The 14,905-nt window shown below is 34.0% G+C and overlaps 1 protein-coding gene and 1 long non-coding RNA gene across 6 annotated transcripts in view; one reads left to right on the top strand and one right to left on the bottom strand.

The window, feature by feature from the left end:
• Window positions 1-4,865, bottom strand: part of Nepl16 (Neprilysin-like 16) — a 369,741-nt gene extending 364,876 nt beyond the window's left edge. For 3 of the 5 annotated variants that reach the window (XR_012718012.1, XM_075291091.1, XM_075291092.1), the window contains exon 1: window positions 4,473-4,864. Coding sequence is in view for 4 of the 5 variants with exons in the window: in XM_075291091.1 (XP_075147206.1) it covers window positions 4,473-4,646 (174 nt within the window). In the remaining variant the exon portion in view is untranslated. Of the gene's footprint in view, window positions 1-4,472 lie in introns of all 5 variants that reach the window. The other 2 variants (XM_075291093.1, XM_075291094.1) reach the window with 1 other exon arrangement.
• LOC142239928 (uncharacterized) lies at window positions 1,056-3,436 on the top strand. Its single transcript, XR_012723140.1, has 3 exons — window positions 1,056-1,531; window positions 1,598-2,624; window positions 2,686-3,436. It is a non-coding gene; the product is annotated as an uncharacterized LOC142239928 (long non-coding RNA).
• Window positions 4,866-14,905: the final 10,040 nt, after the last annotated feature.

Below are 14,905 nucleotides of genomic sequence, written 5' to 3'. Positions count from 1 at the left end.
GAGGCAGTATACACATTTGTTTTTAACTTTAACTCAATTGTCACTTAAAGTGAAAATATCTCAAATTCTGGAAATGAATTTGATGAAATTATTTCGGAATTAGACTCTACTCATCGTGCTCTAAAATTTGGTATATGGGTGTATACTACCCCCTCTATAGTTTTTGCACAGTGATCACATTTGTTTTTAACTTTAACTCAATTGTCACCTGAGTGAAAATATCTCAACTTCTAGATTTAGATTCTACACATCGTGCCCTAAAATTTGGTATATGGGTGTATACTGCCCCCTCTATAGTTTTTGCACAATGATCGTTTTTTTATTTTAACTATTTGCTCTTTTAAAAGTTAACTTTTTTTCTCTGTTAACCCTAGGATAGACTACTTGGTCTGGCCAGACCAAATTTGACTTTTAGCGCTTAGTGATCGAAAGCTTATCGCCTGTCCTAGGGTTAAGCACTTAGCAGAGCTCAGTTACCGTTAAGACAATGTTAACATAAATTTTAAAGTTAACTTTATTTTCACGGACATAAAAAGGTTCATAACATATACATAAAATAAACCACTTTCAACTCAAGCTAATTTTCTTACAATACTTGCAAGTCATTTTTTGGTGTTTTTGTGAAAAACCTTATTGAAGAAGTTCGCTTACATTTAGAACAGAGTACAAAGTGAAGAAGCAACATCGGCATGCTCTTCTACGACTCTGATATATAAAGTAAAACACTATTTAATTAGAAAATAACGGCTAGGAAAATCTCTTTGTGCGACATTTACGTATTTTCAGTTTACTTTTACCATTTATTGAATCGCGTTGGATTAATATTTGCTGTGATGCATAAAAAGCGCACTTAACTAAAAATAGAGCACTTTCACGTGCTCTTTTGGCCTATCTTGTTTTAAGAGCACATTTTGTAAAAAAGAGCACATGTGCTCTTTAAAAGAGCACGTCTGGCATCCCTAAGGTCAACAGATTGCCAATTTGTATGTTCATGTGGGAAATCAGTTGCCGACATCTTTTCCAGGGCTCAATTCATAAGAGGGATTCGCGACAATAGTATCCGCGAAAAATTGCTACAAAAACCGGAGGATCATCAACAACGGCGATCGAAGTTGCCAACTAGCAAAAACATCGATTATAAGAAAGTTGGAGTAGAAGGTTATGCTTGCGATGTGGGAGAAGTAATCACTTATCGAATGATTGCAAAATCGAAAAAAATAAACTCATCGTGTGGAATGAAGGGTCATGTAAAGGAGGTGTGTATCAAAACAAAATTAAAACGTAAACAAACAGCGGAATACAAAACATCGTATGTCGAAGAGTATTCATCAGATACAGGAAAACAAAAGAACAAATATATATTGTGTCCCCCAAACATACAGCTTTACTTGGGCGTGTATGGATAAGACGTTTGCATATTTGTTTAAATTAACTTGAACAAAGCAATTTGGAGGTAAAGAAAATAAGCAATGAATCGAATGAATCTGTTGCAGACATAATCGAAAAATTGTCTGAAAATTTTCAGCAAAAGGTAGGTTGCATACCAGATCTAATTTGTTCTAATACGATTTCTTGGAATGATAACGTACTATTCTAGGTTTATACCAGATACACAACAACAACGTATCACCTTCGCCAGCTATTGGAAAAAGGAAATCGGTTTTACTGGAGTAAACAATGCGAGAAAGCATTTGGTTATCTCAAAGATGAGATTTTGACAGACAGAGTATTAACCCAGTACGATCAGTCAAAAGCTGTAACTTATGATGCAAGCCCAGTGGGGGTGGTTTTGTCACATGTCTCAGGTTAGGAGGAGCGTCCGATATGATCATTAATAAAAGCGGAACAAAATTATAGCCAACTCAATAGGGAGGCATTGGCGATAGTATTTGCAGTTGAAAATTTTTTCATATATTTGTATGGGCGAGAGTTTACCCTAGTTACTGACAATAGACCTCTATCTAGGACTTTTTTACCAGGATTCAAAGACTCCTGCTATGACTAAGCCCGTTTGTTGCGTTATGCCTCGTTTCTTCTGGGTTTCAATTATAAAATTGAACACAGGAAAGCAGATCAAAATATACACGTTAATTGTTTATCTCGCACTCCGGATCAAAACTTTATCAAGTCTAAACACTTTCTAGATAAAGAAACGCAAGTCATTCAAGAGCAAAAATTAACGAAATATCCACTTATTCCATTAATTATTCGACGATTGCAATGGAAACTAATCGAGATAAAGAACTAGCTCAACTCAAACAATCTTTAATGAATGGTGTAAATACAGATCCTGAATATTTTGTACAAGATGGAGTATTATTCAAAGGTGATCGGGTTATGATTCCAACATGCCAGCAAGAAAATATTGCTTCTGGAAAGGTATTGATATCGAAGATATGGTAAAAAGTTGTCCAGAGTTTGTAAGGGTACGGAAAAGCCCTCCAAAAGTGAAACCACACCATTGGGAGGAGCCGAAGGAAAATGTTCAACTGTTCATATAGACTATGCTTGTTCTTTCTTAAATTATAACTTTCTCGTTTTAGTTGATGCAAAATCAAAATGGACCGAAATACCAATAATTAAGGAATCACCAACATCAGAAATAACCATTCAGCATTTAAGAAGTATTTTTCAACCCATGGATTACCAGAAATAATAGTATCTGATAATGCTTCTATTTTTCAGAGTTCTGTTTCAGCAATTTTGTATGGACAACGGAATATTTCAAAAATTCATCCATCCCGCTACTAACGGTTGGCAGAAAGATATGTCCAATTTTTGAAAACCAAGTTGAAAGATATGTAGGGCGAGAATATGCCAATTCACTCGAAAGTGCAAGAGATACTCTGTTACTTCGGTATAGGGCAACACTTTTAGCTTGTGGTCTAAGCCCAACAAAATTGTATCTTGGCCGAGACATTCGTATTAAGTTAGATGCCAATCGCCCAGTAAAACATCAATATCCAGATGTATCGAAGGAACAGAAAATTCGCTGTCTGGAAGTCGGTGAAAGAGTGCAGGTAGATGGCACAATCGGAACAATCAAGTGTGGAAGTTCGGAGTCGTGGTAAAGAAGATGGGAAAATGTCATTATATTGTAAAACTAGACAATGGGTATAAATTAAAGCGCCACATTAACCAATTGTTCAAATCAATGGTACAGAAACCGCAAGAAACACCGGGAAACCAATGCAAGACTCGATCGAAAGGCAGAAAAAATCGCAAATGAAGGAGATAATAATATAGCACCAAATAGACCCACTGAGAATGACGCCAGTTTCGCAGCAGGAAGCATCCTATACACAAGTGTTCTTTTTTCCCAATCATGTAAAAATGTATTATATAAAAATAGTTGTTAGTAAATCATCATAAATCATTTTTAGAGTAGTACATTGTAATTCGTTAAATTGGCCCTGTAAGGCGTTGAATTGCTTAAATAAATGGAAGTAAAATAAATATATAAATCATACCGTTTTTTTGGTATGTTTTTTTGTTTTGGAACCGTTTTTTTGATATGTTTTTTTGATATGTGTTTTTGTTTTGGAACCGTTTTTTGGTATGTTTTTTTGTTTTGGAACCGTTTTTTTGATATGTTTTTTTGATATGCGTTTTTGTTTTGGAACCGTTTTTTTCGGTATGTTTTTTTTGTTTTGGAACCGTTTTTTTGATATGTTTTTTTGATATGCGTTTTTGTTTTGGAACCGTTTTTTTGGTATGTTTTTTTGATATGTTTTTTTGATATGCGTTTTTGTTTTGGAACCGTTTTTTTGATATGGTCCCAATAAAATCATCAAGTGTGCATTTATTTATCGACGTTCGGACACATCTTTGAAATTTGGAATTGAAATGAGCAGATACCAAAATTTTCAATCTATGTATATATAAAAACAAAATTTTAAACAAATATTCGGCTTCTATTTGTTGTAGAAGTAAAATCCTGTTATGGGAGTTAAATAAAAAATTATCCGATATCAAGAATAAACCACTAATTTAATTTGGTGGCTCAAAAATAAACTTACGACCCAAATTTGATTCAAATGGATTGAATGTGAAATGTGTTCTATGCTCTCACGAATTGGTTTATTTAAGGCTATATCAAAGTCTGGAAAGACAGGAGCGTTATATTGTATATTTCTTAATAGTTCTCAAATTCTGGAAAATCGCATGGGGTTTTTAGGCTGACATATAATGCTAGACGCTTTTGAAAACCCAGTCTTTTCTAACCTAAGTGCTCAAAAATCCAAATCGCCACACGCTTTATATGTGAGTTATATGTCATACAAGTCTAAAGTCGGGTAGCGCCGACTATATTATACCCTTCACCACTTTGTAGACCAACATTTTTGATACCATCTGAAATCATTGCAGTTTGTTCGTAGCTATATAAAAGGTTTATATTCCCATACACATATATTTAAATCTAAACCGATTTGTGTGACCACACATATTTACACATCCATATAAAATCTTACCGTTGTATATCGGACAGAAGGTATCTCTGCATTCGAATTTTCTGCATTATCCATATCTTCGGGTTTCGCGCCAACAGAAGATTTGAAAGACATTTGTTTCTGTAATAATGCGGAATGACTTCCTCCAGTAGGATTTGCGGCCATCATTGTATTGAAAATATTATTTGGTGTCATCGTATTGTCAGCAATCAATTTAATGCAATGCAATTTTACACATTGCAACTTTTATGGTATTGCCATTTTTCAGTTTTATGCAATTATACCGTTCTGACTAAAAATAAGTTATGGAGCTACAACAAGCGTGTTCTGTCAGTTTATATTAAATGTTACGATTAATATGTACAGGAGAGCAAAATTGTAGATATTTACAACAAAAACAATTAGTCCTTGATGATTGGGAAACTGTGGGGTGACACAGAGTTACAAAATCCATATAACAAACAGTGTGACCAGATCTAAAAAATTGTTGCACCTAAAGGTGGGTACTTTGTAGTTTTTAGAGTTGAAAATTACACCCAGAAAAAAGTGTCTTCGAAACTAAAGGAAAAAATGTTCATCAATTTAGTTTAGCCATTTTATTTCCATTCAGTTAAATTTTTGTGTGAAATAATAAAGTTTACTTGTTACAGTAAAAAAAAAATCCTAAACTGAAAGCAATTAGGAATAGTTCATTAACTAGAATAAACACCCAGAGAAATGGTTGGTTGCAATTCGATAATTACAATGAGGAAATGATGTCAGTAACTCATTTCTTGTTACAAGAACAATGTTTTGATTATTTTCCCCATTATACATCCAACACGACCATAAAAAAGTTCACAGGATCAAAATGAAATTCCCATAACCATTCAATTGGTTACAATAACCAATGCCGATAAATTTGGTTTTATGCTGCATAAAATTGTTGAGCTAACCACCAGCATAGTGAGACCTACATCATGGGAATCAACAAATGGCTGGTACAACCAAAAGTTGAGTATACTAATAGAATCTTAGTTCAATTATAGGACGGGCGTAAGGTAGTTGTTGCAACAAATACGTATTTATATCAACATCGACATGGTAAATGGTATGGCGCTGCAAAATTTGCAAAACGGGGAACAGCATTTACTTGATAATAGTCCGCAATAGATTGAATAAAGTTTATCCCATAGAAAAGTAGTTGCCTTCAGGTAAGTATCGCACCGATTTATAAAAAAGGAATATTACAAAAGTTTCCATAAAAATTGCAGGCTTCATACACCAACAAACACAAATACTTTTTACGACAAGCGAGTTTTTTTATTGTATTAAGAATACAGAAGAGTCTAAGTCGATATGTATTTATATCTAGAGGCTTAAGGAAGAAATTTCTGGCAAGTATATATTGAATTAGGTTCTGTAGTTTGACCACATAATTGCAACCTAATAACCATCTGACATTGGTATACAAACATTACCTATAAAAAATTGTAAATTGTAATGTAAATTGATCTCACATAGATGTAGATCAAAAGCCTTTGTTTTTAGCACCTTTTGTATTTATTTTCGTAGTTTATTATAATTGTGAATCTTGTAATAAATTAATAAAATCTCAATATAATCTGCCCTTTCATTTGATATTGGAATTTGGTTAGGGTAATAGTAAAGAAAATCGAGGGCGGTTGCACCAACAAATAAAGCAATTAATATGAAATTGCGACAACCAATGCAAAGTTGATACAACATACTATCATGTAGTTACAATTGCCAAATGTTAGTTGTGCTGACAGATATCATTGATAGTTGATGGAACCACCTGCTTTCGGTTGGCAAATAATTCGGTTGAGGCAACGAATTTGTTTTCTGGGTGAAGCATGGCATTTTACTAATACTGTTTTCTTCGCTGGGTATAAGAATTTGCTACTGGAAAAGAAAATTTTATTCACTGATAACAAAGCATTCGTAAAAATAAACAAAACCCGAACTAAAACCAAGTTTCCTCAAATTTAGTAAGATTTCTTATAAAATGATAATTCTGACTTCCTTTATTATATAAAGCTTACCATTCATATGAATAAAGGTTGAATTACATACCATGCGGTAATCCGTGCGTTGATGGAAGGGTTGATTTTTTCTGTTTGCGGCAGACTATTCGAGCTTTTGATTTCAAAGAGAAATTTCAACTCTTCAATCATCGGACGCATTGAACGCATGGTATGTAATCCTACCTTAACACTTGGCATAGAAAAATATTTTAGTTCACACTTGTTAGAATATAGGAAAATTTCCTACATTTCTTTTATCTACCTGTAATCGATACCTGCCATCGATATAATCGATGTGTTTGCGCGTGGGTTGTTTTTTTAGTTGGAATCGCATTGTTATGGTATACGGAGAGATTGTTAAAAAATAATATAGTAAAATAATATTATAAAACAAATAAAATATATAAAATATTTGTTATTTTAAATTAGTGAGAAAAAGGTTCGTTTTTTATAAAAAAGGAAACTACCAGCAGAATAACAACCCCTTCATTCGACTTCATTTTGGAATCTTCAATTATCAGGTAATATTCAGTGACGCTAACCTTTTGTGAAAAAAATTGGTTTTGGATTGTTTGTTTATATTTGTAGGTATTGAAATTATAAAAGGTGGACAAAATTACTAGGCAGCAAACTATTCAAAGTGAAAAGTACTAGAAGAAGAAAAAAATGTGTTTTAATATTTCAAGGCCAGTCGATGCTGTGATTCTAAATAAATGTATTTAATATATTAATAAAATATGTCTTTTATTGAAGAAAAAATGCTTATATAAATACATAAACTTGTATTTAAAAACGAAGGTAAGCAGATCTAAATTTGATGTAAAAGGTTTACCACAAATATGTAAGATTTGTCCAAATGAATGAAAAAGTTCAATAAAGTCACTCCAATTATGAATTCAATTCAGTTAAATTTATTCATTCTGTAGTATAGTGGTACATAAATGTAGGAATATGTTAACTAATATATGGAATGCATTCTACCTAATTTCTACGAAAATCACATCATTCAAGCAAATAAAAATGTCTTTGGAGCTATACGAAGTTCAACTTTCTTCACAATGAGTTCATTTTAACTTAAGGAAGGGGTCACTTTTTTCTGGGTGTACTTCCAGCCTATTGCTGATATCCGAAGTAGAGGTGTGCGCGTGACTAAAATTTCACTCACACTCACGCACATTCACGAAGCAAAATGTTTATTCACGCACGCTCACGCACGGTTCGTGTGGTAGCCGATCCCACTCATGCACATTCACGAAATGAATGTCAGTATTCACGCACGCTCACGCTCGGTTCATGACAATTCACGTGATTCACGAGACTCACGACATTTTCCAAGCGGAAATCAGCAGAGGTAACAAAATTCAAAAATAAAATATAGTTAGAGAGCTAAATTAATTTCAGTTATTTCAGTTATGAATTAAATCTTGAGTTTTTTCGTGAGCGTGATTTTGCAGAAATTTTATTCACGAACTGATTTTATTTCTCGCGCGCACGACATATTTATTTTAGTCCCATTCACGCACATTCACGGGAGTTGCTTTGGATTTTCTTCACGACTCACGTGATTCACGCGTGAATAACACGTGTCATGAGAATTTCGTGTCACGCGCACACCTAATCCGAACGAAAGCAATTGCGAACGAACGGTAGTCACTCACTTTGGTCTAGATTTGGGTTTCTCTAACTTCCTTTCGTTCGTTCGCATGGCTTACGTTACTGTCAAATGCTAATATTACCAGATTTCAATTATTTCAATTACACACAAAAATTTTTTTCTGATTCAATCACGAAATTAATTGATCCAATTAATTTTTTAATTGAAATGTCTTCAATCACAGAAATTATAATATCAATTAAAAAATTAATTGAAGGTCAATTAAAAAATTAATTGATCCAATTAAAAAATTAATTGATACTATTAATTTTTGTGATTGATTTTTGCTTCAATTACAAAATTTGTTGAATCAATTAAATTTTTAATTGAATATTTTTTAAAACTCAAATAAAATTTTAAGGAAAATTTTTTGTGAATTTTTTTCTGTGTACTTGAAAAAGACGCTAATACTACGTTCGCACTAAAGCTGAGTACTATGTTCTGTTTTCAAGCTGAAAACCAGCTTGTTTTCACGGATACTTTTTTTAATTAACTAATTTAGAAATATAAAATTATTTGCAATCAATTCCTTTGATCTTTTCCATCCATAATTTGCAGAGACTTGATAAAAATGTTATCGTCTTCATATATATTTTTGCACTTTTAATTTAGTGTTTTGGTGAAAAACTCGAACATAGTACTCACCTTACAGCAGAGTACTATGTTCAGTTTTTAAGCTGAAAACCAGCTTGTTTTCACGGTTACTTTTTTTTTAATTAATTAATTTAGTGTTTTGGTGAAAACCCCGAACATAGTACTCACCTTAAACACGAAATCTTGCTATTTAGAACCAAAATCTCTTTACAAATCTCAAGTGTTTGGACTGGCAAAATAACGAGATATTGTAGATTTGAGGATTTAACAGCTGTTTGTATACATATCAATACAAGCACAAATATGTGCACACGCACAGACACATTCGTCTACAAGGAAAATTGGGGCAGGGTTGCAAAAAGTGCATTTTTAGTACTAAAACCACAGTTGTACAAGGCAATACAGTGGATTTTGAAAGAGATTTTGTTAAAATCCTCTACGAGCCAGCTGATATTTGCCTATTGCAAATCTACTGAGATCTAGGAGGATTTCGGCCAAAATCCTCATTTACGAGGTTTTTGTGTAGTGCGTACGTAGATAAGAAATATAAACGTAACGCATTTTGCGAAGAGAAAACGAACCTCATACGGACCGCCATTTCACTAACATATGCATATTTTTTATGTAAAAATATGACGAAAATAATTCTGTGTAAAACTCTTCGCAAACATGCCGTTTTTTGCGGTACGAAAGCGAAGTGATTTTGCGTAATGGAAACGAACTGATTTCTTTTACAGTAGACGTATTTTATTGAAGTGAAAAAATAGAAATTGAAATCGAATATACTAAAAATAAGTGCCTACATGATTTCTTTAACAAACCATATAATCAAGTGCAATTTAGTAATAATAACATAACATAACACTGCATTAATAACTTCAACACTTCCCCTTGTTATGTGATGTTAGTATTCTGGATTCCCAATTTTTCGCGAAGATATTTAAGCCTCAAGGGTTGCAATGGTTTAGTCATAATATCCGCAAGTTGTTCTTGTGTCGCGATTTGTTTGACTTCTAGTTTTCTGCAAACTACCTGTTCTCGCACAAAGAAATGTTTGATGGCAATATGTTTTGTTCGTCGGTGAAATTCTGGATTTTGAGCAAGCATAACAGCAGCTGCGTTATCCACTTGTAATATAGGAACTTGTTTATAATTAATTGTTTCAGCATACAAACGACTTAACCAAATTATTTCTTTTGTTGCTTCTGTTGCCGCAACTATCTCAGCTTCCGTTGTTGACGTTGCTACCATTGACTGTCTTTGACTGAGCCAAGACACTGCACCACCAGCAAATTTAATTACCACTCCAGAGGTTGATCTACCAGTTTTCATACATCCGCCGAAATCAGCATCACTGAAACATTCCAGCTTTGGATTGTTTTTGGCGTCATATGCGATACCGTAGCTCAACGTACCAGCGATATATCTAAAAACTCTTTTCACACGCATTACATCTTCAGAGGATGGGTTTTCCAAAGTTCTTGATAAAAATCCGATGCTGTATGCCAAGTCAGGTCTACTACCCAGCATTAAGTACATAAGACCAGCAACAGCTTGTCTATATGGAAATTTAGATTCACGTACTTTTTCTTCTCCTGCTTTTGAAATTCCAGAACTTTTAACCATTGGTGTTGTAACACTTTTACAATCTTGAAAATTGAATCTTTCTAACAGTCTTTTCGCATAAGCTTCTTGAGTTATCGTTATCTTTTCTTTAGTTCTTTTAATCTCAAGTCCCAAAAAGTAGTTTGCTTCTTTGCAAACAATTTTGAATTCTCTTTTCAATTCATTTAAGAATATATTCAGATCTTTCGAGTCAGTAGCAGCTACCAGTCCATCATCTACATACAGAACAAGTATAACTTTCTTCCCGTTTTTCTCGCGAATATACAAACAAGGATCTGACTCACATGCTTTAAAACCGAGTTTTACGAGATAATTTCCAATTTTGCGATTCCAACATCTAGGTGCCTGTTTCAATCCATAGAGGCTTCGCTTACGTTTGCACACTCGACTACTTTCGTCTTCATATCCTTCTGGCTGTCTCATATAGATGGTTTCTTCTAATTCTCCGTATAAAAATGCAGTTGAGACATCAAACTGCGAGAGATGCATGTTCTGCGTTGCAGCTATACTTAAAATAGCTCTTATTGTTCCCATTTTTGCCACTGGACTAAACGTTTCATCATAGTCGATACCTTCTCTTTGGATAAAGCCTTTGATTACAAGTCTTGCTTTGTATTTGTCTATGCTACCGTCAGGATTTGCTTTCACTTTATACACCCATTTTGAAGGTAGAGCTTTGGCACCCTTAGGGAGATTTTCTAAAACCCATGTTTTATTATCTTGAAGAGATTGAATTTCAGAGTCCATTGCAGATTTCCATTGCGCACTTTGCTTGCTGTTTATTGCTTCAGAAAATGTAAGAGGAGTTTCTACATTACTTTCTATTTTTTGAGAAATCATAACGAAATCTGCATATTTTGAGTTCGATATTATTGTTCGATCTCTTAGACGTTTCAAAATATGTTCTTCATCATCAGAATAGTCCTCAGGATCTCTATTCCTTTTGTTAGATTCGCGCTTTCGTCCATCGCGTTCGGAATTTTGTAGTTCTTTATATATAGGATCATCTTGATTATATATAGGATCATCTTGATTATATATAGGATCATCTTGTTCATCTTCTGTATGATTCTCACCTAAGGTATCTTCAATACAACGTTCTTCTCTTTGAATTTCCTCTATGATGCGATTACGATCAATATTTCCAAATTCTTGTGCCGACTCTTCATTTTCTATAAGTCTTTCTTCTAAAGTATCTTCATTTTCTATATTACCATTCTCGGATCTTATGTTAATAAGATTTTCTTTTATTTGTGTGTTCCCAGTGCCATCTTGATTTTTCTCAGTTTCGTTTTCCCAATTGGATAAACTTTCATTAAATTTTACATCTCTTGATAATATTATGTTTTTAGTTTCTTTTACGTATATGCGATAACGCTCATCTTCATCATATCCAACTAAGTAACCTTTCACTGCCTTAGAATCCATTTTACTCCTTCTTTGATTAGGAATATGTACAAAACATTCACATCCTATAATCCTTAAATGTTTGATTCTTGGTTTCTTATTTAACCACAATTCGTAAGGACTTTTACCATCCACTGAGGATTTTCCAGTACGATTTAAAATATAAATAGATGTTTTTACTAATTCTGCCCAAATTTCATCCGGAAATTCTGCATTCTTATTGGTATATCTAAGAGTTCGAGCCATTTCTACCACAGTCCGATTTTCTCGTTCACTTCCCCCATTTTGTTGTGGAGTGTATGGTGCCGTGAGTCTGTGCATAACACCAATATACTCCGAATATCATGATTGTCGAATTCTCCACCGTTGTCAGTAAGAAACTCTTTAATGGGGTGTCCTTGGGTCTTTGCTATGTTAAGAACTATCTTAAGCGTATCCTTCACTTCTGATTTGTGTTTTAGTAGGTAACCGAAACGATATTTAGTAAATGCATCTTTATATATTACCAAATATCTCTTTTTGCCAAATAATTCCACAAAAGGCCCACATACATCAGCTGACATCAACTCACCAGGTGTTGTTGCTTCAGCCCTTCTTCCAAAAGGTAATATATGTGCCTTGCCAAAAATGCATGGCTCACATAAATTGTTGTCCATTTTCACTTCGATCTTTAGTTCGGATTTCATTAACTTTTGTACATGCCGCTTATCCTGATGTCCCCAACGTTGGTGATATAGCTGCAATAAAGAGTCATCAGCATCTGTACTATTGACTTCATTATCTTTATTTTCACATATTGCTTTAATATTTGCTTTGTATAAGGAGCCTCCAATTTCTCTGACACCATTCAGTAAGACTTTCTTGTTTACCAAAAAACTGCATTTCGTTGGAGTGGACATAAACTCGCTGTTTCTTCGTTTGTCATGCGCGGCTAGCACTGAAAATAAATTTCGAGAAATATTGACAAGAAATATTGTCTGTCAATATTGAAAATATTGACAGACATCTTCTAAAGCTATTGTCATATGTCTGTTGTTGATATAGGACTGTACAACGATAGTCCCTTTACCAGCTGCCTCCAAAACTTATTTTCCTGCTGCTCTTATAAAACATGGATTCTTGAACTTGTCAATATTCTTGAAAAATGTTGGGTTGTTACAGACATGACGAGTGGCACCATTATCTATCCACCAATCATCTGTACTATCACCATGAACCGCATTCACTTCATCACAAAGTATTTGTAAAGTATCGTGCACCATTGATTTAGCTTCCCCATTTCTTGATTTTTCACGTAACCATTTGCGACAATCACGAACCCAGTGACCTTTCTTTTTGCAATAGTTACACGTATCCGATTTCTTGGTTGAATTACGAGATTCTTCTGGCTTCTTGAACTTTGAATATCTTGCTACTAAAGCTTCTTCACTCACCTTCTTTTCTTCGTGTTTTCCAAAATTACGTTGGAACATACATAGTTGTGTAGTAATTTCATCAACGAATTTTCTTCATTCGTTGACATCATCAAGCTGGATTTAAATGTTTCGAATTGGCTGGTCAAAATTTGCAAAATTTTACATATAAGGACCAAATCTGGCAAAACATTTTGTTCTCTAGCCCTCAAGCCGTTATTCAGCTCCATTCATAATCTCTTCAACTTTGCAATATGCGTTGAAACATCCTGGCTTGGGTTCCAATTAAATTGGAAAAAATCTATGCAAATTTTAAATACCTAACAGCATATTTGGCATAATAATCTGCGGTTTCATTTGGTGTGATCCCAACATGCGAGGGTGTCCATATAAAGGTAACAGTCGAAATATATGAGTTGTTGATTTTTTCCAGTATGTTGTTGACTAAATAGTTGTGATCCGAATTGTTGCTTATAAGCAAACATGCATTTTTGCTATCAGTGAAGATAACAGCATTGCATATTCCTTCCTCTAATATTAGATCAATCGCTTTGTCAATAGCATGTAGTTCGCCAGTGAGAGAGGAAACCTTGTGTGGTATGGAAAAAAGAAAATTTTGATTTGTCGAGATGTTGCAAACCGCACATCCTGAGGACTGTGCGCCGATCGATGCATCCGTGGCCCAAATGGAATAACCCATTGTTTTGAAATCATTTATAGACTGACGATATATAGCAATTATACATTCTTTGTTAGTATTGTTTTTGTTTCCATCAAACAAATTTAGCAGGACTTTTATTTTATATGAGGGTCTTTTGTTCTCATTTGTTACAATATTATCAAAAATATATTTGAATTTGTGATAAACCATACCCAAGCTTGTATTAGAAGACGAGGAGGTGATATATTGGTATAAAGATAGATTAAAGGTTTTTAGTTTTATAAGTTCTTTAGCAGCAATGAGTTGCGTTCTTTGTTTGGGAGGTAAGGTTCCAGCTAAAGCATAGATTACATGCGTGGGTGTTGTTCGAGTTAGACCAAGATTCCTACGTAGAAACCGATATTGAAAACTAGTATTTTTTTTGTTTAGGGATGTTGGCATATGCGCCATGGAGGAGTTGAGATATTCTGTCTTGGAGAATATAATGGATTTTGTTATGTTATTGGCAACGTAGGGGTGTATACCATAATTCAGAGTTGTTATCATTCTTATGGCCTTGAGAGAAAAGCTGCAGGAATTTATGACTTCATCATAATGTTCTTTTAGAGACAGACTGTTTTTGATATTTCTACCAAGGAATTTTATACTTGTAACCGGTTTTATCAGTTGACCAGCGAGAGATATTAGTGGAACTTTTCTTGCACCTTTAGCCACATACATTGTAGATGTTTTCTCTATGTTTATTTTGAGATTTAAGTCTTTTAAAAGCGAAGCAAAACTGATTACTTTATTTTGTCAAAGTCATGACTATGAGTGAGGGTTATGAAGTCATCCGCAAATTGAAAGACGTGCGTATTATCATCTTCTACGCCATGGAGACCCAACGTGTAGATATTAAATAATAATGGGCTCAGACAACTGCCTTGTGGGATGCCATTAAAAATTTCTATTTGATTGTTTCCCATAACTAATATTCTTTTGCAAAGGAATGCCATTATCCATGCTATTATTTGGTTAGGGAAGTTTAATTCAAGTAGTATAGATTGCAGCACACTGATATTAACCCGCTCATA

This window comes from Haematobia irritans, chromosome 1 (genome assembly GCF_050003625.1).
Source record: "Haematobia irritans isolate KBUSLIRL chromosome 1, ASM5000362v1, whole genome shotgun sequence".
Lineage (NCBI taxonomy): Eukaryota > Metazoa > Arthropoda > Insecta > Diptera > Muscidae > Haematobia > Haematobia irritans.
This window is presented reverse-complemented; position numbering and strand designations above follow the sequence as displayed.